Here is a 25038-nt window from a genome sequence, read left to right on the forward strand (position 1 = left end):
TGCACGGGCTGGCTATACCGTGCCTAGCGCACCCCAGGAGATGGCTGGCCCTTTTGGCCGCCAGGGCACGTTGTTGACTCCCATTGAGCTTACATCAACCAACACCCCCAGATCCCTTTCCAAAGCCCGTACACTTTGGTTTGCCGCCTAAGTTCCCAAAGGAGATTCCTGGTCAGCCAAGCCAGCCTCCTGCCCTTCTTGCTTGACTTGCGACACAGGGGAATTGCCCGCTCCTGTGCTCTTAAGAAATGGCTCTTAAAAAGTGACCAGCGTTTATGGACACCAATACCCTCGAAAGCAGACTCCCAGGGGACCTTACTAGCTAGTTCCTTGAGCAGCCTGAGGTCTGCTCTCCCAGAATCCAGGGTAGTAGCTCCGCTGGCAGTTTTTCCCATATCACCAAAGATTTTAAACTCAACCATTTCTTGATCGCTATGGCCAAGACAGCCACCAATCCTCACTTCACCCACGAGAGCATCTCTATGGACAGACAACAGGTCTAGGAGGGCACCTTTCCTAGTCGGCTCCCTTAGTACCCGTATCAAAAAGTTACCTTCAACGTGGGCTCCAGGAGTTTCCTGGGCCTGTTCGTCTCTGCTCTATGACAGTCCCAGTTAGCAGCCGGGAAGTTGAAGTCGCCCGTAAGGCCGACATAGGGCGACTGATGTAGAGATTTCCCTCGATTCCTTTCAGAATCGTACATCGGTGTCATCACCCTGGCTGGGGGATCCATAGTAGACTCCTGCAGGAACATCCGCCCTGTGAGCTTTTCCCCTGATCTTTAGGCAGAGGCTCTCAAGCGTGTCGTCCCCAGCTGCAAGCGCTGTACAGCCCAAGCCCTCCTTTACATACAGCACTACCCCCCGCCTCGCCCGCCCTGCCGCTCTCTCCTGAAGAGCCGTAACCGTCCAGCACAGCACTCCACTCACAGGACTCTTCCCAACAAGTCTCACTCACGCCAGTGGTGTCGTAGCTCTGGGACTGAGCCAAGGCCTCCAGTTCCTCCTGTCTGTTCCTCACACCGCGTGCATTCGTGTACAAACATTTCAACTCTGCTCCAGCCTACTCAGTACTTCGTGGAGCAGAGTGAAAGCTCTCACTAGCACACCCCTCCTCAAGCATCGTCATGCCGTCCCTTAGCTTATCGCTCGTTAAGCCCCATTTTATGCCTTCCCCCCTTCAAACCTAGTTTAAAGCGCTTTCAATCAGCCCCGCTAGCTCGTGAGCAAAAATACTTTTCCCCCACTGAGAACGGTGCACCTCGTCAGGCCCCAGCAGGCCTGGTGTCACAGAGACCATCCGATGATTGAAAATCCCCAGATTCGGCCAGTGACGCTGGCCTGGGAGCCAGTATTGAGAAGTTGCGTCCGCCTGTTTGTTTCAAGGTCATTCCCCACAAGTGGAAGCACAGAGGAGAATACTGCCTGCGCTCCTGATCCCTTTGCCGATCTCCCCGAGGCCCTGAAGTCTCTTCTGACCACCCTTGGGCTTCTCATCACGACATCGTTGGCACCCACATGAAAAAGCAAGAGCGGCTAATAATCTGAGGGCCGAACGAGGCTCGGAAGTTTCCTGGTAACGCCTCCAACCCGAGCCCCAGGGAGGCAGAACGCTTCCCGAAAAGGCAGGTCTGCTCAGCAGACCAGGGGAGCGGTGAATGAATTCCTTATTTTGCTTTGCCTGGGTGCGTAGCTCTTGCTTTACCTTCTAACCTGTCCCCTCTCAGCCCACAAGTTTTCCCACTTTCACCCTTCAGATTCTCTCCACCGTCCCACTGGGGGCAAGTGATAGAGCTGCTGTGTGATGCCAGGCTGCCTCCTGGCATTAACCCACAACCCCTGGGAAGCCACAGCCCAGTGAATCATGAAACCAGAGCCCACCGCATCAGCTCTTCTGCAAAAGGCTCCCCGACTCTGGGGCAGCTGAGCTGTCAGCACCCTGTGCCCGCGTTCCCCAACAAAGTGATGCACAGACACTGACGGACGAGCGTTTGTTTGTTAAACAAGTGATTTATTGACATCTTCACACAGGGTGGATCTCCTGGAGGGAATGGACTCTCTCCAAGTAGGGGGTGCGGTCGCTGCCCAGGTGGTAGCGGCAGTCTCTGTCGCAAGCCTCCTTGCAACGGCCCCTTCAGCTGCATCGGGTCCCACTCCCCAGAGTGTGCTTCTGCTGTGGAGGAAAGGTGCGGCAGCAATTCCCACTGCCGACGGAGCAGCGTCTTCTCCATATCCTGGTGGTACCGGCTCCCCGGGGAGTGCCTGGGATGGGCAGATTCTCCACACGGACCCCAGGGAACACACAGAGGCACATGGGTGGTGCCTCTCGCTTGGTCCCTGCACAGCCGGAGCTGCCAGCAAGAATTTCTGGGCCCGTGTGAAATCACCGTCCTGGCCGCCCCAGCACGAGGGGAAAGCAGGGCGAAACTCATCTTTGTCGCCACTGTGGTCATCACCGGCTGCTGTGCTGGGGAGACTGTGGAGAGGAGAAGAGTGCTGCTCTTGGCAGAGGGCTGCTGCAGAGGGTTTGCCCTTCCCGTGCCTCGTCCCGCATTCTCCCCTCTTTTTCCCTGCAGTAGGAGCTGGTCATCCGCTGTCATCTATGAGCCCCGCAAACGCATCTCTGGGCACTCCCAGCAGTCTTGCGAGCCCATCTCGCAGCTCCATGAGCTCATGCATTGCCTCGGCGTGGGCATCCGGGTCCTGCGCCAGGTGCTGGAAGAGGTTGGGCGGTTCGGCCGTTTGGAAGGCTGGGGGCAAGATTATCTCCTCGGGCACGTTCTCATTGCCAAAGAAGAAGTGGTCGAGGCGTTTCTCCTCCAGGCAGCGGAGCAGGTACAGCATGATGTACAGCAGCCCCAGCACAAAATAGCTCCTGTGCCAGTGTGCTGGGGGTATGGTGGTCAGGAGGTGCATCACAGCTGTCTTCAAGGCATAGGTGGAAGAGCCTCTGCGCACCAAGATGCAGGCGCAGAGCTGCAGGCATTTGAGGTGGACGCTGTCCTGTGGTGCACGCGTGGCCACATGCCTGAAGAACTTCACCTCTGCCACAGCGTAGCATTCCGGCCACATCGTGCTTGGGGTGAAGATGGTCTCTCTAGTCTGGCTGCTCACGAAGATGTCCGAGTCGCCTTGCTGCACCCCAAACATCATCTCAATGCAGAGGCTTTTGTTGTTGTTGTTGATCACCTGGAATTTGCAGGAGCGGCTGGAGGGCAGCACTATTAGACGGTAACTGTACGACTCATGGAAACGTACCCAGGCACGTTCCACCAAGTTTTGGAACCAGCGGGCAGTTTTCTGCACATCTAGGTAGGAGCCGGTGCAGAGGGTGCCTAGGAGGCCGGGGTTCTGATTTCTCCTCAGCTCCTCCTCAGGGCGGTGGAGGAAGCACAGCATCTCTCCTGCCAGCTGCTCGTTCAGGCAGGTGCACACCAGTTCCACGCGGATGCGGAGGTTCCTTGCCGGCGTCTCCCTCGCGTTGTCCAGCTCCAGGTGGAAGACGTGCCCACGGGGGGGCTCCAGGGGCACGAGCAGGCGGTAGACGATGTCTTCCTCACGGGGACTCCAACCTTCGAAGGCGCTGCCCACCCCGATGGCTGATTGCGGCACTGGGAAGAAACTGTTTGACAAGACATCTTGGAAGGCAAGGATGAAGCGATCCACCCAGAACTTCACCTCCCGGCACTCTAGGGCCAAGTACTGAACTGGCGACCGTATGTGCTCGTCATAAAACCTTTGCAGGTCATATGCACCATCATTGCCGCCTTCTTCTTCTTCTTCCTCCTCCTCCTCCACCTGCTCCGTGTCGCTGCTGGAGCTCTCCTCGTCGCTGCTGGAGCTCTGCTCATCACTGCTGGAGTTCTCCTCGTCGCTGCTGGAGCTCTGCTCGTCACTGCTGGAGTTCTCCTCGTCGCTGCTGCTGTCTGGCTCACGGCTCCTTTTCCTGAGCCACCAGCAGAGCCCGAAGAGCAGGACCAGGGCTCCAGCAATCGCCCAGAACTGCCACTGCTGCAAGGCAGCAAAGAGCAGGGCTCCCCAGGCAAAGCCGCTCTGCTCCTGGGTGCTCTGCTCCTGGGTGCTCTGCTCCAGCTCCTGCAGCAGCCGAGTCATCTCCCGGCTCAGCATCTCCTCACGCTGCTGCATGCGCTCGCGCGTGGCCTCATCCAGCTCATCACCGACCATCTGCAGGAGCTGGATGATGCTTTGCACAACCAAGGCGAAGAATTTTATGGCGGCCATGGCCTGCAGGAGGAGGGAGAGAAGGGGTTCAGTGGGGCTGGGAGGGAGGGAGGTGGCGGCGGGGGGAGCGGGGACGGGAGCCGCAGGGAGCTGGGGGCGGGTAGGAGAGGGGGCGAGGCAGCTGGGAGGCAGCAAGGCCTGCGCCCAGCCGCGCCGGCGGCGGCCCCGTGCCCTGCCCAAGGCGCTCCCGCGAGCGGCTGGGCCCTCGATGCAGGGTGAGAACCCCCCGCCCCGGGGGCCGCGTTTCTGCCCCGGCCCTCGCCCAGCCCGGCCTCCCCCCGCGTGCGCACTCACCGCTGGCCCAGGCCGTACTGGGGCAGCGCTGCTGCTGGCGCCCCTGATAACCGCCCCCGTTGTGAGCCGTGCCCTGTGCTGTCACAGGCGCCCGAGCGCATCACAGGCACGCCCGCCGGCCAGCCCCGCCCTTCGGCCCCACCCCGGCTCAGCCCCTCCCAGCTGCCCCGGGCAGCCAAAGCTCCGACACCCACAAAGTACAGACCCACCCGGCAGGACGGGGCTGCCGGGGGCTCCCTTTACAAAGCAGACAGAAGCCCCCCAACCCCTACCAAACACAAAATTGGGTGACGTGACCCGTGGATGCTTTGCTCCTTGAGATCCCATCCCATGGGGTGGGATCGGCTCCCTTGGTGCTGACCTCTGTGCTTGTGGGCACGGGTGTGCTCTTGGTGCCTTCGTGACGCCGATGGCTGGGTGGTGGTGTATGTGCTGGTGGTGGGATGGGGCCTGCCTGTGGCAGGATCTCTGTTCCTGCTGTGCCACTGCCAGAGGACGTTGCTGCCAGAGAGAGATTTCCCCAGGGTGATGAGGGGGTGCGGGTGGCGATTTCCCAGCGGGCAGCTCCCACTGACCATAGAGCACCGTCTTCTCCATGTCCAGCGTGTTCAGTTCTGCGGTACCAACTCCCTGGGGAGTGTCTGGGACGGGCAGATTCTCCACCCGGACCCCAGTGAACACACGGAGGCACATCAGCGGTGCCTCTCGCTTGGTCCCTGCCCAGCCGGAGCTGCCAGGGAGTTTCTCAGCCCGTGCGAAATGGCCAAATGTCCGTGACGGTGCGAAGGGAAAGCAGGGCGAAACTCATCTTTGTAGGCACCGTGGTCTTCACCGGCTGCTGTGCTGGGGAGACCACTGGGAGGAGGACGCTGCCGCTCTTGGCAGAGGGCTGCTGCGCGGGGATTTCCCTTTCCTTTCTGTGTCGCGCATTCTCCCCTCTTTTTCCCTGCGCTATGAGGTCAGGTGATTCCATCACCTCCCCACAGACCCGGCTTCTCAAAGGAGGATCCACAATCACAGAAGCCAAAACCTTGAGTAGCAGCTATGCAGCCAGGCGTTCACCGGTTCAATTGGTCTCCTCCTTTCTGAAGCCCTTCCTCTGGCTGGCAGGAGAGAGGAGACCACCGCCTGTGCTCCTGATCCTTTTAGCATTGTTCCGAGGGACATACAGTCTCTTTCGATGGTTCTAAGTTGCCTCGTCCCAGTACTGTCAGACCCTACTTCGCATAGGAGGGGCGGATGATATCCTGTACGGTTCAGCAGGCTTGGCTCAGCGACGTCCCAAACGTGAGCTCCTGGTGAGCAGCAAACTGCTCTAGAGAAATCGTCTGCGCGGCAAACAGGTGCTTGGGTGCCTCTCAGTAAGGAATCTCCATTGCTAATACCTTGCGTGCTTTCCTGTGGCACTGGTTCTAACGCGGCTGGGTGGGTGGCTCAGCTTTACCCGCCTGGCTTTTCCTGGATCCTGTCCGTTGCTCCCGTGCTCTGAATTCTCCGCTCCCCGACGATCATGCCTGCACCCTAGCCCCTCTCGGACACAGGCCCCGACTAGGCCTGCTGCAAGAAAAGGCAAGAGAAAGTGCTGTAAGAGCACGGCCCTCGCAGAGCCTGCAAAAGCCACAGCCCTTGGGCTGACGGGCACCGGGCACCCGTTGGGCTTCTTTAGCACTCAGACACAGGCACCTCTTTCGATGTGACAATTACCGAGGATCTTGCAAAGCTTCGCCCATATACCGACATTGGATTTCCACCGGAGGTGTCCCACATACAGGTATGAGGCACCTCTTCTGCCACACAGCTGCCGTCAGGCCACTGCTTCTCCTAAACGTGGCATGGACTGCACAAGTGCATGCTTTGAATCGGAGACATCTCAAAAGCTTCCTTGAACCTTGCTGCACGTGTTAAGTCTCCCTCGTTAAGGTGGTGGGAACCTGAGCTTGCAGGTCACGAGAGGGTATGGCGAAGGAGTCTCGTGCTCGTGCAGGAGCCAGAGCAGCCAGAGCCCTGCCCTGCAGTCGTGGCACTTGTCCCCTGTGCCAAGGGCTCCCCACTCCGACAGCGTGATACCCACCCCGCTGGGGTCGCCCAAGGGCAATGCTGTCGGGCTCCCAGGGCCTGGTTTGCGTAGGGCTCCCAAGGGAGCCACTTCGGGCTCCCTACGGCACACAGGCAACGTGCACAGCTGTGGAGGGTGACAGATTATTCCGATCGCCCCAACGCAGGAGCACGGAGAGGTGGGGGAGCCTTAGTTACAGAAGCAGCGAAACCAGAGCCCACCGCATCAGCTCTTCTGCAAAAGGCTCCCCAGCTCTGTGGCAGCTGAGCTGTCAGCACCCTGTGCCCGCGTTCCCCGACAAGGTCATGCACAGACACTCCCGGACGAGCCTTTGTTTGTTAAACAAGTGATTTATTGGTAAATCTTCCAGAAGGAATGGACTCTCTCGAAGAGGGAGGGCGGTCGCTGCCCAGGTGGTAGCGGCAGTCTCTGTCACAAGCCTCCTTGCAACGGCCCCTTCAGCTGCATCGGGTCCCACTCCCCAGAGTGTGCTTTTGCGGTGGAGGAAAGGTGCGGCAGCAATTCCCACTGCAAATTGAGCAGCGTGTTCTCTGTGTCCAGCGTTCTCAGTGGTGTGGCACCAGCTCCCCGGGGAGTGTCTTCAGGCCTGGCCCTTGCCTGAGGAACTGCACCTCTGCCATAGCACAGCTCTCTGGCCAGCTCTTTGCTGCTGGTAACACTGGCCTCTGCCTACTCAATGCTCAGGAAGGTGTCCGAGTCTTCTTGCTGCACCGCAAACATCATCTCAATCAGGAGGGTACTGTTGGAAGCGCTTGTCAACCGGAGCTTGCAGGAGCGCCTGGAGGGCAGCACTCTTAAACGGTAGTCTCTCGACAGAGGCAAAAGCATCCAGGCTCCTTCTACCAATGTCTGGAACCAGAGGGTGGTTTTCTCCAGGTCGAGGTAGGGGCCAGTGCAGAGAGTGCCTAGGAGGCTGGGACCCTGATTTCTCCTCAACTCCTCCTCAGGGTGGTGGAGGAAGCACAGCATGTTCTCCCCCAGCTGCTCCCTTCTGCAGGTGCACTCCAGCTCCACGCGGATGTAGGAGTCCTTCGCTGGCCTCTCCCCCGCGGTGCCCAGCTCCAGGTGGAAGGCGTGCCCACGGGGGGGCTGCAGGGGCACGAGCAGGCGGTAGATGATGTCTTCCTCACGGGGACTCCAACCTTCGCAGGCGATGCCCACCCTGATGGCTGGCTTCAGTCGCGGCTTGAAACTATTCCTGGAAAGGTTTCGGCAGATACGGAGAAGTTCTTCCACCAGCTTCTCCGCCATCGTGAATGATATTGGCAAGTCCAGGAGGCGCTTGACCGAAATTCTGCCCACATCCAGTGCAACACTGGCTTTTTCTTCTTGGTCCTGCTTATCCACCCTGCTTCTGGAACTGCCCTCCTTGCTGCTGCTGCCTGGCTCACGGCTCCTTTTCCTGAGCCACCAGCAGAGCCCGAAGAGCAGGACCAGGGCTCCAGCTATCGCCCAGAACTGCCACTGCTGCAAGGCGGCAAAGAGCAGCGCTCCCCAGGCAAAGCCGCTCTGCTCCAGCTCCTGCAGCAGCCGAGTCATCTCCCGGCTCAGCATCTCCTCACGCTGCTGCATGCGCTCGCGCGTGGCCTCATCCAGCTCAACACCGACCATCTGCAGGAGCTGGATGATGCTTTGCACAACCAAGGCGAAGAATTTTATGGCGGCCATGGCCTGCAGGAGGAGGGAGAGAAGGGGTTCAGTGGGGCTGGGAGGGAGGGAGGTGGCGGCGGGGGGAGCGGGGACGGGAGCCGCAGGGAGCTGGGGGCGGGTAGGAGAGGGGGCGAGGCAGCTGGGAGGCAGCAAGGCCTGCGCCCAGCCGCGCCGGCGGCGGCCCCGTGCCCTGCCCAAGGCGCTCCCGCGAGCGGCTGGGCCCTCGATGCAGGGTGAGAACCCCCCGCCCCGGGGGCCGCGTTTCTGCCCCGGCCCTCGCCCAGCCCGGCCTCCCCCCGCGTGCGCACTCACCGCTGGCCCAGGCCGTACTGGGGCAGCGCTGCTGCTGGCGCCCCTGATAACCGCCCCCGTTGTGAGCCGTGCCCTGTGCTGTCACAGGCGCCCGAGCGCATCACAGGCACGCCCGCCGGCCAGCCCCGCCCTTCGGCCCCACCCCGGCTCAGCCGCTCCAGCTGCCCCGGTGTACTGGTGAAGGCTGGGCTAGAGCTAATTTTCTTCACAGGAGCTTGCGTGGTGCTGTATTTGGGGTTCATTATCACCTGCCTGCCAATGGCAGTCTCATCATCATAGAATATCCTGAGTTGGACGGGACCCACGAGGATCATGGAGTGCAACCCCTGACTCCACCCTGGGCAGCCTTAAAGTTCCATCACGTCTCTAAGAGCATTGTCCAATTGCTTCCTGAGTACCAAGAGGCTTGGGCCATGACCGTTTCCTGGGGGGAGCTCGTTCCACTGCTTGACCACCCTCTCCCTGAAGAACTTTTTCCTAATGTCCAGTCCGAACTCCCCTTGACGCAGCTTTAAGCCATTCCTTCGCGTCCTCTCACCAGACCCCAGAGAGAAGCATCAGCACCTCCCTCTCCGCTCCCCGTCCTGCGGGCGTTGTGGACAGCAACGCGGTCACCCCTCAGTCTCCTCTCCTCTAAGCTGAACAAACCCCGTGGCCTCAGCCGCGCCTCGTAAGGACGTGCCCGCTAGTCCTTCCACCATCTTTGTTGCCCTCCTTTGGACACATTCTGATCTTTCTACATCCTTCCTACGTTGTGGTGCCCAAAACTGCACACAGTACTGGAGGTGAGGCCGCACCAGTGCTGAGTATAGTGGGTCAATCCCTTCTTTGCACGGGCTGGCTATACCGTGCCTAGCGCACCCCAGGAGATGGCTGGCCCTTTTGGCCGCCAGGGCACGTTGTTGACTCCCATTGAGCTTACATCAACCAACACCCCCAGATCCCTTTCCAAAGCCCGTACGCTTTCGTTTGCCGCCTAAGTTCCCAAAGGAGATTCCTGGTCAGCCAAGCCAGCCTCCGGCCCTTCTTGCTTGACTTGTGACACAGGGGAATTGCCTGCTCCTGTGCTCTTAAGAAATGGCTCTTAAATAGTGACCAGCATTTGTGGACACCAATACCCTCGAAAGCAGACTCCCAGGGGACCTTACTAGCTAGTTCCTTGAGCAGCCTGAGGTCTGCTCTCCCAGAATCCAGGGTAGTAGCTCTGCTGGCAGTTTTTCCCATATCACCAAAGATTTTAAACTCAACCATTTCTTGATCGCTATGGCCAAGACAGCCACCAATCCTCACTTCACCCACGAGAGCATCTCTATGGACAGACAACAGGTCTAGGAGGGCACCTTTCCTAGTCGGCTCCCTTAGTACCCGTATCAAAAAGTTACCTTCAACGTGGGCTTCAGGAGTTTCCTGGGCCTGTTCGTCTCTGCTCTATGACAGTCCCAGTTAGCAGCCGGGAAGTTGAAGTCGCCCGTAAGGCCGACATAGGGCGACTGATGCAGAGATTTCCCTCGATTCCTTTCAGAATCGTACATCGGTGTCATCACCCTGGCTGGGGGATCCATAGTAGACTCCTGCAGGAACATCCGCCCTGTGAGCTTTTCCCCTGATCTTTAGGCAGAGGCTCTCAAGCGTGTCGTCCCCAGCTGCAAGCGCTGTACAGCCCAAGCCTCCTTTACATACAGCACTACCCCCCGCCTCGCCCGCCCTGCCGCTCTCTCCTGAAGAGCCGTAACCGTCCAGCACAGCACTCCAGTCACAGGACTCTTCCCAACAAGTCTCACTCACGCCAGTGGTGTCGTAGCTCTGGGACTGAGCCAAGGCCTCCAGTTCCTCCTGTCTGTTCCTCACACCGCGTGCATTCGTGTACAAACATTTCAACTCTGCTCCAGCCTACTCAGTACTTCGTGGAGCAGAGTGAAAGCTCTCACTAGCACACCCCTCCTCAAGCATCGTCATGCCGTCCCTTAGCTTATCGCTAGTTAAGCCCCATTTTATGCCTTCCCCCCTTCAAACCTAGTTTAAAGCGCTTTCAATCAGCCCCGCTAGCTCGTGAGCAAAAATACTTTTCCCCCACTGAGAACGGTGCACCTCGTCAGGCCCCAGCGGGCCTGGTGTCACAGAGACCATCCGATGACTGAAAATCCCCAGATTCGGCCAGTGACACTGGCCTGGGAGCCAGTATTGAGAAGTTGCGTCCGCCTGTTTGTTTCAAGGTCATTCCCCACAAGTGGAAGCACAGAGGAGAATACTGCCTGCGCTCCTGATCCCTTTGCCGATCTCCCCGAGGCCCTGAAGTCTCTTCTGACCGCCCTTGGGCTTCTCATCACGACATCGTTGGCACCCACATGAAAAAGCAAGAGCGGCTAATAATCTGAGGGCCGAACGAGGCTCGGAAGTTTCCTGGTAACGCCTCCAACCCGAGCCCCAGGGAGGCAGAACGCTTCCCGAAAAGGCAGGTCTGCTCAGCAGACCAGGGGAGCGGTGAATGAATTCCTTATTTTGCTTTGCCTGGGTGCGTAGCTCTTGCTTTACCTTCTAACCTGTCCCCTCTCAGCCCACAAGTTTTCCCACTTTCACCCTTCAGATTCTCTCCACCGTCCCACTGGGGGCAAGTGATAGAGCTGCCTCCTGGCATTAACCCACAACCCCTGGGAAGCCACAGCCCAGTGAATCATGAAACCAGAGCCCACCGCATCAGCTCTTCTGCAAAAGGCTCCCCGACTCCGTGGCAGCTGAGCTGTCAGCACCCTGTGCCCGCGTTCCCCCACAAAGTGATGCACAGACACTGACGGACGAGCGTTTGTTTCTCAAACAAGTGATTTATTGACATCTTTACATCTTTACATCTCAATCCACGAATGGACTCTCTCCAAGTAGGGGGTGCGGTCGCTGCCCAGGTGGTAGCGGCAGTCTCTGTCACAAGCCTCCTTGCAACGGCCCCTTCAGCTGCATCGGGTCCCACTCCCCAGAGTGTGCTTTTGCTGTGGAGGAAAGGTGCGGCAGCAATTCCCACTGCCGACGGAGCAGCGTCTTCTCCATATCCTGGTGGTACCGGCTCCCCGGGGAGTGCCTGGGGTGGGCAGATTCTCCACACGGACCCCAGGGAACACACAGAGGCACATGGGTGGTGCCTCTCGCTTGGTCCCTGCACAGCCGGAGCTGCCAGCAAGAATTTCTGGGCCCGTGTGAAATCACCGTCCTGGCCGCCCCAGCACGAGGGGAAAGCAGGGCGAAACTCATCTTTGTCACCACTGTGGTCATCACCGGCTGCTGTGCTGGGGAGACTGTGGAGAGGAGAAGAGCGCTGCTCTTGGCAGAGGGCTGCTGCAGAGGGTTTGCCCTTCCCGTGCCTCGTCCCGCATTCTCCCCTCTTTTTCCCTGCAGTAGGAGGTGGTCATCTGCCGTCAGCTATGAGCCCCGCAAACGCATCTCTGGGCACTCTCAGCAGTCTTGGGAGCTCATCTCGCAGCTTCATGAACTCACGCATTGCCTTGGCGTGCGCAGATGGGTCCTGCGCCAGGTGCTGGAAGAGGTTGAGCTGTTCGGCCGTTCGGAAGGCTGGGGGCAAGATTATCTCCTCGGGCACGTTCTCATTGCCAAAGAAGAAGTGGTTGAGGCGTTTCTCCTCCAGGCAGCGGCGCAGGTACCGCATGATGTACAGCAGTCCCAGCACGAAATACCTCCTGTGCCAGTGTGCTGGGGGTATGGTGGTCAGGAGGTGCATCATAGCTGTCTTCAAGGCATAGGTGGAAGAGCCTCTGCGCACCAAGATGCAGGCGCAGAGCTGCAGGCATTTGAGGTGGAAGCTGTTGCGCGGTGCACGCCTGGTCACATGGCTGAAGAACTTCACCTCTGCCACAGCGTAGCTCTCCGGCCACATCGTGCTTGGGGTGAAGATGGTCTCTCTAGTCTGGCTGCTCACGAAGATGTCGGAGTCGCCTTGCGGCACCCCAAACATCATCTCAATGCAGAGGCTTTTGTTGTTGTTGTTGATCACCTGGAATTTGCAGGAGCGGCTGGAGGGCAGCACTCTTAGACAGTAACTGTACGACTCATGGAAACGTACCCAGGCACGTTCCACCAAGTTTTGGAACCAGCGGGCAGTTTTCTGCACATCTAGGTAGGAGCCAGTGCAGAGGGTGTGTAGGAGGCCGGGCTTCTGATTTCTCCTCAGCTCCTCCTCGGGGCAGTGGAGGAAGCACAGCATCTCTCCTGCCAGCTCCTCGTTCAGGCAGGTGCACACCAGTTCCACACGGATGCGGAAGTTCCTTGCCGGCATCTCCCTCGCGTTGTCCAGCTCCAGGTGGAAGACGTGCCCACGGGGGGGCTCCAGGGGCACGAGCAGGCGGTAGACGATGTCTTCCTCACGGGGACTCCAACCTTCGAAGGCGCTGCCCACCCCGATTGCTGATTGCGGCACTGGGAAGAAAGTCTTTGCCAAGAGCTCGGTGAAGGTACGGATGAAGCGATGCACCCACAACGTCACCTCCCGGCACTCTGGGGCCAAGTACTTAACTGGCGACCGTATGTGCTCGTCATAAAACCTTTCCAGGCCATACGCATCATTATTGTCTTCTTCTTCCTCCTCCTCTTCCACCACCTGCTCCCTGTCGCTGCTGGAGCTCTTCTCATCGCTGCTGCTGCCTGGCTCACAGCTCCTTTTCCTGAGCCACCAGCAGAGCCCGAAGAGCAGGACCAGGGCTCCAGCAATCGCCCAGAACTGCCACTGCTGCAAGGCGGCAAAGAGCAGGGCTCCCCAGGCAAAGCCGCTCTGCTCCAGCTCCTGCAGCAGCCGAGTCATCTCCCGGCTCAGCATCTCCTCACGCTGCTGCATGCGCTCGCGCGTGGCCTCATCCAGCTCATCACCGACCATCTGCGGGAGCTGGATGATGCTTTGCACAACCAAGGCGAAGAATTTTATGACGGCCATGGCCTGCAGGAGGAGGGAGAGAAGGGGTTCAGTGGGGCTGGGAGGGAGGGAGGTGGCGGCGGGGGGAGCGGGGACGGGAGCCGCAGGGAGCTGGGGGCGGGTAGGAGAGGGGGCGAGGCAGCTGGGAGGCAGCAAGGCCTGCGCCCAGCCGCGCCGGCGGCGGCCCCGTGCCCTGCCCAAGGCGCTCCCGCGAGCGGCTGGGCCCTCGATGCAGGGTGAGAACCCCCCGCCCCGGGGGCCGCGTTTCTGCCCCGGCCCTCGCCCAGCCCGGCCTCCCCCCGCGTGCGCACTCACCGCTGGCCCAGGCCGTACTGGGGCAGCGCTGCTGCTGGCGCCCCTGATAACCGCCCCCGTTGTGAGCCGTGCCCTGTGCTGTCACAGGCGCCCGAGCGCATCACAGGCACGCCCGCCGGCCAGCCCCGCCCTTCGGCCCCACCCCGGCTCAGCCGCTCCAGCTGCCCCGGTGTACTGGTGAAGGCTGGGCTAGAGCTAATTTTCTTCACCGGAGCTTGCGTGGTGCTGTATTTGGGGTTCATTATCACCTGCCTGCCAATGGCAGTCTCATCACCATAGAATATCCTGAGTTGGAAGGGACCCACGAGGATCATGGAGTGCAACCCCTGACTCCACCCTGGGCAGCCTTAAAGTTCCATCACGTCTCTAAGAGCATTGTCCAATTGCTTCCTGAGTACCAAGAGGCTCGGGCCATGACCGTTTCCTGGGGGGAGCTCGTTCCACTGCTTGACCACCCTCTCCCTGAAGAACTTTTTCCTAATGTCCAGTCCGAACTCCCCTTGACGCAGCTTTAAGCCATTCCTTCGCGTCCTCTCACCAGACCCCAGAGAGAAGCATCAGCACCTCCCTCTCCGCTCCCCGTCCTGCGGGCGTTGTGGACAGCAACGCGGTCACCCCTCAGTCTCCTCTCCTCTAAGCTGAACAAACCCCGTGGCCTCAGCCGCGCCTCATAAGGACGTGCCCGCTAGTCCTTCCACCATCTTTGTTGCCCTCCTTTGGACACATTCTGATCTTTCTACATCCTTCCTACGTTGTGGTGCCCAAAACTGCACACAGTACTGGAGGTGAGGCCGCACCAGTGCTGAGTATAGTGGGTCAATCCCTTCTTTGCACGGGCTGGCTATACCGTGCCTAGCGCACCCCAGGAGATGGCTGGCCCTTTTGGCCGCCAGGGCACGTTGTTGACTCCCATTGAGCTTACATCAACCAACACCCCCAGATCCCTTTCCAAAGCCCGTACACTTTCGTTTGCCGCCTAAGTTCCCAAAGGAGATTCCTGGTCAGCCAAGCCAGCCTCCTGCCCTTCTTGCTTGACTTGCGACACAGGGGAATTGCCCGCTCCTGTGCTCTTAAGAAATGGCTCTTAAAAAGTGACCAGCGTTTATGGACACCAATACCCTCGAAAGCAGACTCCCAGGGGACCTTACTAGCTAGTTCCTTGAGCAGCCTGAGGTCTGCTCTCCCAGAATCCAGGGCAGTAGCTCTGCTGGCAGTTTTTCCCATATCACCAAAGATTTTCAACTCAACCATTTCTTGATCGCTATGGCCAAGACAGCCACCAATCCTCACTTCACCCACGAGATCATCTCTATGGACAGACAACAGGTCTAGGAGGGCACCTTTCCTAGTCGGCTCCCTTAGTACCCGTATCAAAAAGTTACCTTCAACGTGGGCTCCAGGAGTTTCCTGGGCCTGTTCGTCTCTGCTCTATGACAGTCCCAGTTAGCAGCCGGGAAGTTGAAGTCGCCCGTAAGGCCGACATAGGGCGACTGATGCAGAGATTTCCCTCGATTCCTTTCAGAATCGTACATCGGTGTCATCACCCTGGCTGGGGGATCCATAGTAGACTCCTGCAGGAACATCCGCCCTGTGAGCTTTTCCCCTGATCTTTAGGCAGAGGCTCTCAAGCGTGTCGTCCCCAGCTGCAAGCGCTGTACAGCCCAAGCCCTCCTTTACATACAGCACTACCCCCCGCCTCGCCCGCCCTGCCGCTCTCTCCTGAAGAGCCGTAACCGTCCAGCACAGCACTCCAGTCACAGGACTCTTCCCAACAAGTCTCACTCACGCCAGTGGTGTCGTAGCTCTGGGACTGAGCCAAGGCCTCCAGTTCCTCCTGTCTGTTCCTCACACCGCGTGCATTCGTGTACAAACATTTCAACTCTGCTCCAGCCTACTCAGTACTTCGTGGAGCAGAGTGAAAGCTCTCACTAGCACACCCCTCCTCAAGCATCGTCATGCCGTCCCTTAGCTTATCGCTAGTTAAGCCCCATTTTATGCCTTCCCCCCTTCAAACCTAGTTTAAAGCGCTTTCAATCAGCCCCGCTAGCTCGTGAGCAAAAATACTTTTCCCCCACTGAGAACGGTGCACCTCGTCAGGCCCCAGCGGGCCTGGTGTCACAGAGACCATCCGATGACTGAAAATCCCCAGATTCGGCCAGTGACACTGGCCTGGGAGCCAGTATTGAGAAGTTGCGTCCGCCTGTTTGTTTCAAGGTCATTCCCCACAAGTGGAAGCACAGAGGAGAATACTGCCTGCGCTCCTGATCCCTTTGCCGATCTCCCCGAGGCCCTGAAGTCTCTTCTGACCGCCCTTGGGCTTCTCATCACGACATCGTTGGCACCCACATGAAAAAGCAAGAGCGGCTAATAATCTGAGGGCCGAACGAGGCTCGGAAGTTTCCTGGTAACGCCTCCAACCCGAGCCCCAGGGAGGCAGAACGCTTCCCGAAAAGGCAGGTCTGCTCAGCAGACCAGGGGAGCGGTGAATGAATTCCTTATTTTGCTTTGCCTGGGTGCGTAGCTCTTGCTTTACCTTCTAACCTGTCCCCTCTCAGCCCACAAGTTTTCCCACTTTCACCCTTCAGATTCTCTCCACCGTCCCACTGGGGGCAAGTGATAGAGCTGCTGTGTGATGCCAGGCTGCCTCCTGGCATTAACCCACAACCCCTGGGAAGCCAAAGCCCAGTGAATCATGAAACCAGAGCCCACCGCATCAGCTCTTCTGCAAAAGGCTCCCCGACTCCGTGGCAGCTGAGCTGTCAGCACCCTGTGCCCGCGTTCCCTCACAAAGTGATGCACAGACACTGACGGACGAGCGTTTGTTTCTCAAACAAGTGATTTATTGACATCTTTACATCTTTACATCTCAATCCACGAATGGACTCTCTCCAAGTAGGGGGTGCGGTCGCTGCCCAGGTGGTAGCGGCAGTCTCTGTCACAAGCCTCCTTGCAACGGCCCCTTCAGCTGCATCGGGTCCCACTCCCCAGAGTGTGCTTTTGCGGTGGAGGAAAGGTGCGGCAGCAATTCCCACTGCCGACGGAGCAGCGTCTTCTCCATATCCTGGTGGTACCGGCTCCCCGGGGAGTGCCTGGGATGGGCAGATTCTCCACACGGACCCCAGGGAACACACAGAGGCACATGGGTGGTGCCTCTCGCTTGGTCCCTGCACAGCCGGAGCTGCCAGCAAGAATTTCTGGGCCCGTGTGAAATCACCGTCCTGGCCGCCCCAGCACGAGGGGAAAGCAGGGCGAAACTCATCTTTGTCACCACTGTGGTCATCACCGGCTGCTGTGCTGGGGAGACTGTGGAGAGGAGAAGAGTGCTGCTCTTGGCAGAGGGCTGCTGCAGAGGGTTTGCCCTTCCCCTGCCTCGTCCCGCATTCTCCCCTCTTTTTCCCTGCAGTAGGAGCTGGTCATCTGCCGTCAGGTATGAGCCCCGCAAACGCATCTCTGGGTACTCCCCGCACTCTTGCGAGCCGATCTCCCAGCTTCATGAACTCACGCACTGCCTCGGCGTGGGCATCCGGGTCCTGCGCCAGGTGCTGGAAGAGGTTGAGCGGTTCGGCCGTTTGGAAGGCTGGGGGCAAGATTATCTCCTCGGGCACGTTCTCATTGCCAAAGAAGAAGTGGTTGAGGCGTTTCTCCTCCAGGCAGTGGTGCAGGTACCGCATGATGCGCAGCAGCCCCGGCACGAAAGAGACGCTGCCCCAGCGTGACAGGGTCAGGAGGTGCATCACAGCTGTCTTCAAGGCATAGGTGGAAGAGCCTCTGCACATCAGGATGCGGGCGCAGAGCTGCAGGCATTTGAGGTGGATGCTGTCCTGCGGGGCATGGCTGGCCACATGCCTGAAGAACTTCACCTCTGCCACAGCGTAGCTCTCCGGCCACACGATGCTTGGGGTGAAGATGGTGTCTAAAGTCCGGCTGCTCACAAAGATGTCCGAGTCGCGTTGCTGCACCCCAAATATCATCTCAATCCAGAGGCTTCTGTTGTTGCCATTGGTCACCTGGAATTTGCAGGAGCGGCTGGAGGGCAGCACCGTTAGACGGTATTTCCTCGACTGAGGCAAAACCACCCAGACATCTTTCAGCCAGTCCTGTAACCAGTGGGCAGTTTTCTGCACATCTAGGTAGGAGCCGGTGCAGAGGGTGCGTAGGAGGCTGGGCTCCTGTTTTCTGCTCAGCTCCTCCTCGGGGCAATGGAGGAAGCACAGCATCTCTCCTGCCAGCTGCTCGTTCAGGCAGGTGCACACCAGATCAACGTGGATGCAGAAGTCCCTTGCCGGCATCTCCCCCGCAGTGTCCTGCACCAGGTGGAAGACGTGCCCCTGGGGGGACTTCAGGGGCACGAGCAGGCGGTAGATAATGTCTTCCTCACGGGGACTCCAACCTTCGAAGGCGCTGCCCACCCCGATGGCTGATTGCAACACTGGGAAGAAACTCTTTGAGAATAACTTTTCCATGACAAGAATGAAGTGATCCACCAAGAGCTTCACCTCCTTGCACTCTGTGGCCAAGTTCTGAACTGGCGACTGTATGTGCTCGTCATAAAACCTTTGCAGGTCATATACATCACCATTGCCGCCTTCTTCTTCTTCTTCCTCCTCCTCCTCCACCACCTGCTCCCTGTCGCTGCTGGAGCTCTCCTCGTCACTGCTGCTGTCTGGCTCACAGCTCCTTTTCTTGAGCCACCAGCAGAGCCCGAAGAGCAGGACCAGGGCTCCAGCAATCGCCCAGAACTGCCACTGCTGCAAGGCGGCAAAGAGCAGCGCTCCCCAGGCAAAGCCGCTCTGCTCCTGGGTGCTCTGCTCCTGGGTGCTCTGCTCCCGGGTGCTCTGCTCCAGCTCCTGCAGCAGCCGAGTCATCTCCCGGCTCAGCATCTCCTCACGCTGCTGCATGCGCTCGCGCATGGCCTCATCCAGCTCATCACCGACCATCTGCAGGAGCTGGATGATGCTTTGCACAACCAAGGCAAAGAATTTTATGGCGGCCATGGCCTGCAGGAGGAGGGAGAGAAGGGGTTCAGTGGGGCTGGGAGGGAGGGAGGTGGCGGCGGGGGGAGCGGGGACGGGAGCCGCAGGGAGCTGGGGGCGGGTAGGAGAGGGGGCGAGGCAGCTGGGAGGCAGCAAGGCCTGCGCCCAGCCGCGCCGGCGGCGGCCCCGTGCCCTGCCCAAGGCGCTCCCGCGAGCGGCTGGGCCCTCGATGCAGGGTGAGAACCCCCCGCCCCGGGGGCCGCGTTTCTGCCCCGGCCCTCGCCCAGCCCGGCCTCCCCCCGCGTGCGCACTCACCGCTGGCCCAGGCCGTACTGGGGCAGCGCTGCTGCTGGCGCCCCTGATAACCGCCCCCGTTGTGAGCCGTGCCCTGTGCTGTCACAGGCGCCCGAGCGCATCACAGGCACGCCCGCCGGCCAGCCCCGCCCTTCGGCCCCACCCCGGCTCAGCCGCTCCAGCTGCCCTGGTGTACTGGTGAAGGCTGGGCTAGAGCTAATTTTCTTCACCGGAGCTTGCGTGGTGCTGTATTTGGGGTTCATTATCACCTGCCTGCCAATGGCAGTCTCATCACCATAGAATATCCTGAGTTGGAAGGGACCCACGAGGATCATGGAGTGCAACCCCTGACTCCACCCTGGGCAGCCTTAAAGTTCCATCACGTCTCTAAGAGCATTGTCCAATTGCTTCCTGAGTACCAAGAGGCTCGGGCCATGACCGTTTCCTGGGGGGAGCTCGTTCCACTGCTTGACCACCCTCTCCCTGAAGAACTTTTTCCTAATGTCCAGTCCGAACTCCCCTTGACGCAGCTTTAAGCCATTCCTTCGCGTCCTCTCACCAGACCCCAGAGAGAAGCATCAGCACCTCCCTCTCCGCTCCCCGTCCTGCGGGCGTTGTGGACAGCAACGCGGTCACCCCTCAGTCTCCTCTCCTCTAAGCTGAACAAACCCCGTGGCCTCAGCCGCGCCTCATAAGGACGTGCCCGCTAGTCCTTCCACCATCTTTGTTGCCCTCCTTTGGACACATTCTGATCTTTCTACATCCTTCCTACGTTGTGGTGCCCAAAACTGCACACAGTACTGGAGGTGAGGCCGCACCAGTGCTGAGTATAGTGGGTCAATCCCTTCTTTGCACGGGCTGGCTATACCGTGCCTAGCGCACCCCAGGAGATGGCTGGCCCTTTTGGCCGCCAGGGCACGTTGTTGACTCCCATTGAGCTTACATCAACCAACACCCCCAGATCCCTTTCCAAAGCCCGTACACTTTCGTTTGCCGCCTAAGTTCCCAAAGGAGATTCCTGGTCAGCCAAGCCAGCCTCCTGCCCTTCTTGCTTGACTTGCGACACAGGGGAATTGCCCGCTCCTGTGCTCTTAAGAAATGGCTCTTAAAAAGTGACCAGCGTTTATGGACACCAATACCCTCGAAAGCAGACTCCCAGGGGACCTTACTAGCTAGTTCCTTGAGCAGCCTGAGGTCTGCTCTCCCAGAATCCAGGGCAGTAGCTCTGCTGGCAGTTTTTCCCATATCACCAAAGATTTTCAACTCAACCATTTCTTGATCGCTATGGCCAAGACAGCCACCAATCCTCACTTCACCCACGAGAGCATCTCTATGGACAGACAACAGGTCTAGGAGGGCACCTTTCCTAGTCGGCTCCCTTAGTACCCGTATCAAAAAGTTACCTTCAACGTGGGCTCCAGGAGTTTCCTGGGCCTGTTCGTCTCTGCTCTATGACAGTCCCAGTTAGCAGCCGGGAAGTTGAAGTCGCCCGTAAGGCCGACATAGGGCGACTGATGCAGAGATTTCCCTCGATTCCTTTCAGAATCGTACATCGGTGTCATCACCCTGGCTGGGGGATCCACAGTAGACTCCTGCAGGAACATCCGCCCTGTGAGCTTTTCCCCTGATCTTTAGGCAGAGGCTCTCAAGCGTGTCGTCCCCAGCTGCAAGCGCTGTACAGCCCAAGCCTCCTTTACATACAGCACTACCCCCCGCCTCGCCCGCCCTGCCGCTCTCTCCTGAAGAGCCGTAACCGTCCAGCACAGCACTCCAGTCACAGGACTCTTCCCAACAAGTCTCACTCACGCCAGTGGTGTCGTAGCTCTGGGACTGAGCCAAGGCCTCCAGTTCCTCCTGTCTGTTCCTCACACCGCGTGCATTCGTGTACAAACATTTCAACTCTGCTCCAGCCTACTCAGTACTTCGTGGAGCAGAGTGAAAGCTCTCACTAGCACACCCCTCCTCAAGCATCGTCATGCCGTCCCTTAGCTTATCGCTAGTTAAGCCCCATTTTATGCCTTCCCCCCTTCAAACCTAGTTTAAAGCGCTTTCAATCAGCCCCGCTAGCTCGTGAGCAAAAATACTTTTCCCCCACTGAGAACGGTGCACCTCGTCAGGCCCCAGCGGGCCTGGTGTCACAGAGACCATCCGATGACTGAAAATCCCCAGATTCGGCCAGTGACGCTGGCCTGGGAGCCAGTATTGAGAAGTTGCGTCCGCCTGTTTGTTTCAAGGTCATTCCCCACAAGTGGAAGCACAGAGGAGAATACTGCCTGCACTCCTGATCCCTTTGCCGATCTCCCCGAGGCCCTGAAGTCTCTTCTGACCGCCCTTGGGCTTCTCATCACGACATCGTTGGCACCCACATGAAAAAGCAAGAGCGGCTAATGATCTGAGGGCCGAGCAAGGCTCGGAAGTTTCCTGGTAACGCCTCCAACCCGAGCCCCAGGGAGGCAGAACGCTTCCCGAAAAGGCAGGTCTGCTCAGCAGACCAGGGGAGCGGTGAATGAATTCCTTATTTTGCTTTGCCTGGGTGCGTAGCTCTTGCTTTACCTTCTAACCTGTCCCCTCTCAGCCCACAAGTTTTCCCACTTTCACCCTTCAGATTCTCTCCACCGTCCCACTGGGGGCAAGTGATAGAGCTGCTGTGTGATGCCAGGCTGCCTCCTGGCATTAACCCACAACCCCTGGGAAGCCAAAGCCCAGTGAATCATGAAACCAGAGCCCACCGCATCAGCTCTTCTGCAAAAGGCTCCCCGACTCCGTGGCAGCTGAGCTGTCAGCACCCTGTGCCCGCGTTCCCTCACAAAGTGATGCACAGACACTGACGGACGAGCGTTTGTTTCTCAAACAAGTGATTTATTGACATCTTTACATCTTTACATCTCAATCCACGAATGGACTCTCTCCAAGTAGGGGGTGCGGTCGCTGCCCAGGTGGTAGCGGCAGTCTCTGTCACAAGCCTCCTTGCAACGGCCCCTTCAGCTGCATCGGGTCCCACTCCCCAGAGTGTGCTTTTGCGGTGGAGGAAAGGTGCGGCAGCAATTCCCACTGCCGACGGAGCAGCGTCTTCTCCATATCCTGGTGGTACCGGCTCCCCGGGGAGTGCCTGGGATGGGCAGATTCTCCACACGGACCCCAGGGAACACACAGAGGCACATGGGTGGTGCCTCTCGCTTGGTCCCTGCACAGCCGGAGCTGCCAGCAAGAATTTCTGGGCCCGTGTGAAATCACCGTCCTGGCCGCCCCAGCACGAGGGGAAAGCAGGGCGAAACTCATCTTTGTCACCACTGTGGTCATCACCGGCTGCTGTGCTGGGGAGACTGTGGAGAGGAGAAGAGCGCTGCTCTTGGCAGAGGGCTGCTGCAGAGGGTTTGCCCTTCCCCTGCCTCGTCCCGCATTCTCCCCTCTTTTTCCCTGCAGTAGGAGCTGGTCATCTGCCGTCAGGTATGAGCCCCGCAAACGCATCTCTGGGTACTCCCCGCACTCTTGCGAGCCGATCTCCCAGCTTCATGAACTCACGCACTGCCTCGGCGTGGGCATCCGGGTCCTGCGCCAGGTGCTGGAAGAGGTTGAGCGGTTCGGCCGTTTGGAAGGCTGGGGGCAAGATTATCTCCTCGGGCACGTTCTCATTGCCAAAGAAGAAGTGGTTGAGGCGTTTCTCCTCCAGGCAGTGGTGCAGGTACCGCATGATGCGCAGCAGTCCCGGCACGAAAGAGACGCTGCCCCAGCGTGACAGGGTCAGGAGGTGCATCACAGCTGTCTTCAAGGCATAGGTGGAAGAGCCTCTGCACATCAGGATGCGGGCGCAGAGCTGCAGGCATTTGAGGTGGATGCTGTCCTGCGGGGCATGGCTGGCCACATGCCTGAAGAACTTCACCTCTGCCACAGCGTAGCTCTCCGGCCACACGATGCTTGGGGTGAAGATGGTGTCTAAAGTCCGGCTGCTCACAAAGATGTCCGAGTCGCGTTGCTGCACCCCAAATATCATCTCAATCCAGAGGCTTCTGTTGTTGCCATTGGTCACCTGGAATTTGCAGGAGCGGCTGGAGGGCAGCACCGTTAGACGGTATTTCCTCGACTGAGGCAAAACCACCCAGACATCTTTCAGCCAGTCCTGTAACCAGTGGGCAGTTTTCTGCACATCTAGGTAGGAGCCGGTGCAGAGGGTGCGTAGGAGGCTGGGCTCCTGTTTTCTGCTCAGCTCCTCCTCGGGGCAATGGAGGAAGCACAGCATCTCTCCTGCCAGCTGCTCGTTCAGGCAGGTGCACACCAGATCAACGTGGATGCAGAAGTCCCTTGCCGGCATCTCCCCCGCAGTGTCCTGCACCAGGTGGAAGACGTGCCCCTGGGGGGACTTCAGGGGCACGAGCAGGCGGTAGATAATGTCTTCCTCACGGGGACTCCAACCTTCGAAGGCGCTGCCCACCCCGATGGCTGATTGCAACACTGGGAAGAAACTCTTTGAGAATAACTTTTCCATGACAAGAATGAAGTGATCCACCAAGAGCTTCACCTCCTTGCACTCTGTGGCCAAGTTCTGAACTGGCGACTGTATGTGCTCGTCATAAAACCTTTGCAGGTCATATACATCACCATTGCCGCCTTCTTCTTCTTCTTCCTCCTCCTCCTCCACCACCTGCTCCCTGTCGCTGCTGGAGCTCTCCTCGTCACTGCTGCTGTCTGGCTCACAGCTCCTTTTCTTGAGCCACCAGCAGAGCCCGAAGAGCAGGACCAGGGCTCCAGCAATCGCCCAGAACTGCCACTGCTGCAAGGCGGCAAAGAGCAGCGCTCCCCAGGCAAAGCCGCTCTGCTCCTGGGTGCTCTGCTCCTGGGTGCTCTGCTCCCGGGTGCTCTGCTCCAGCTCCTGCAGCAGCCGAGTCATCTCCCGGCTCAGCATCTCCTCACGCTGCTGCATGCGCTCGCGCATGGCCTCATCCAGCTCATCACCGACCATCTGCAGGAGCTGGATGATGCTTTGCACAACCAAGGCAAAGAATTTTATGGCGGCCATGGCCTGCAGGAGGAGGGAGAGAAGGGGTTCAGTGGGGCTGGGAGGGAGGGAGGTGGCGGCGGGGGGAGCGGGGACGGGAGCCGCAGGGAGCTGGGGGCGGGTAGGAGAGGGGGCGAGGCAGCTGGGAGGCAGCAAGGCCTGCGCCCAGCCGCGCCGGCGGCGGCCCCGTGCCCTGCCCAAGGCGCTCCCGCGAGCGGCTGGGCCCTCGATGCAGGGTGAGAACCCCCCGCCCCGGGGGCCGCGTTTCTGCCCCGGCCCTCGCCCAGCCTGGCCTCCCCCCGCGTGCGCACTCACCGCTGGCCCAGGCCGTACTGGGGCAGCGCTGCTGCTGGCGCCCCTGATAACCGCCCCCGTTGTGAGCCGTGCCCTGTGCTGTCACAGGCGCCCGAGCGCATCACAGGCACGCCCGCCGGCCAGCCCCGCCCTTCGGCCCCACCCCGGCTCAGCCGCTCCAGCTGCCCCGGTGTACTTGTGAAGGCTGGGTTAGAGCTAATTTTCTTCACAGGAGCTTGCGTGGTGCTGTATTTGGGGTTCATTATCACCTGCCTGCCAATGGCAGTCTCATCATCATAGAATATCCTGAGTTGGACGGGACCCACGAGGATCATGGAGTGCAACCCCTGACTCCACCCTGGGCAGCCTTAAAGTTCCATCACGTCTCTAAGAGCATTGTCCAATTGCTTCCTGAGTACCAAGAGGCTTGGGCCATGACCGTTTCCTGGGGGGAGCTCGTTCCACTGCTTGACCACCCTCTCCCTGAAGAACTTTTTCCTAATGTCCAGTCCGAACTCCCCTTGACGCAGCTTTAAGCCATTCCTTCGCGTCCTCTCACCAGACCCCAGAGAGAAGCATCAGCACCTCCCTCTCCGCTCCCCGTCCTGCGGGCGTTGTGGACAGCAACGCGGTCACCCCTCAGTCTCCTCTCCTCTAAGCTGAACAAACCCCGTGGCCTCAGCCGC

At 59.2% G+C, this 25038-nt stretch overlaps 3 protein-coding genes and 2 pseudogenes across 3 annotated transcripts; all 5 read right to left on the reverse strand.

The window, feature by feature from the left end:
- Positions 1–2585: 2585 nt before the first annotated feature.
- On the reverse strand, positions 2586–5228 carry LOC142083176 (inositol 1,4,5-trisphosphate receptor-interacting protein-like 1; annotated as a pseudogene).
- Positions 5229–7157: 1929 nt separating this feature from the next.
- On the reverse strand, positions 7158–8280 carry LOC142083177 (inositol 1,4,5-trisphosphate receptor-interacting protein-like 1; annotated as a pseudogene).
- A 3688-nt stretch (positions 8281–11968) lies between these two features.
- Positions 11969–13708, reverse strand: LOC142083178 (inositol 1,4,5-trisphosphate receptor-interacting protein-like 1). Its single transcript, XM_075152414.1, has one exon. It carries the CDS (start codon positions 13502–13504, stop codon positions 11969–11971), a length of 1536 nt encoding a protein of 511 aa, XP_075008515.1. The 5' UTR covers positions 13505–13708.
- Positions 13709–17211: 3503 nt separating this feature from the next.
- LOC142083179 (inositol 1,4,5-trisphosphate receptor-interacting protein-like 1) lies at positions 17212–18996 on the reverse strand. The gene has a single exon (XM_075152415.1). It carries the CDS (start codon positions 18790–18792, stop codon positions 17212–17214), a length of 1581 nt encoding a protein of 526 aa, XP_075008516.1. The 5' UTR covers positions 18793–18996.
- A 3502-nt stretch (positions 18997–22498) lies between these two features.
- LOC142083180 (inositol 1,4,5-trisphosphate receptor-interacting protein-like 1) lies at positions 22499–24283 on the reverse strand. Its single transcript, XM_075152416.1, has one exon. It carries the CDS (start codon positions 24077–24079, stop codon positions 22499–22501), a length of 1581 nt encoding a protein of 526 aa, XP_075008517.1. The 5' UTR covers positions 24080–24283.
- Between the last annotated feature and the right edge of the window lie 755 nt (positions 24284–25038).

Source organism: Calonectris borealis, chromosome 5, assembly GCF_964195595.1.
Source record: "Calonectris borealis chromosome 5, bCalBor7.hap1.2, whole genome shotgun sequence".
Classification (NCBI taxonomy): domain Eukaryota; kingdom Metazoa; phylum Chordata; class Aves; order Procellariiformes; family Procellariidae; genus Calonectris; species Calonectris borealis.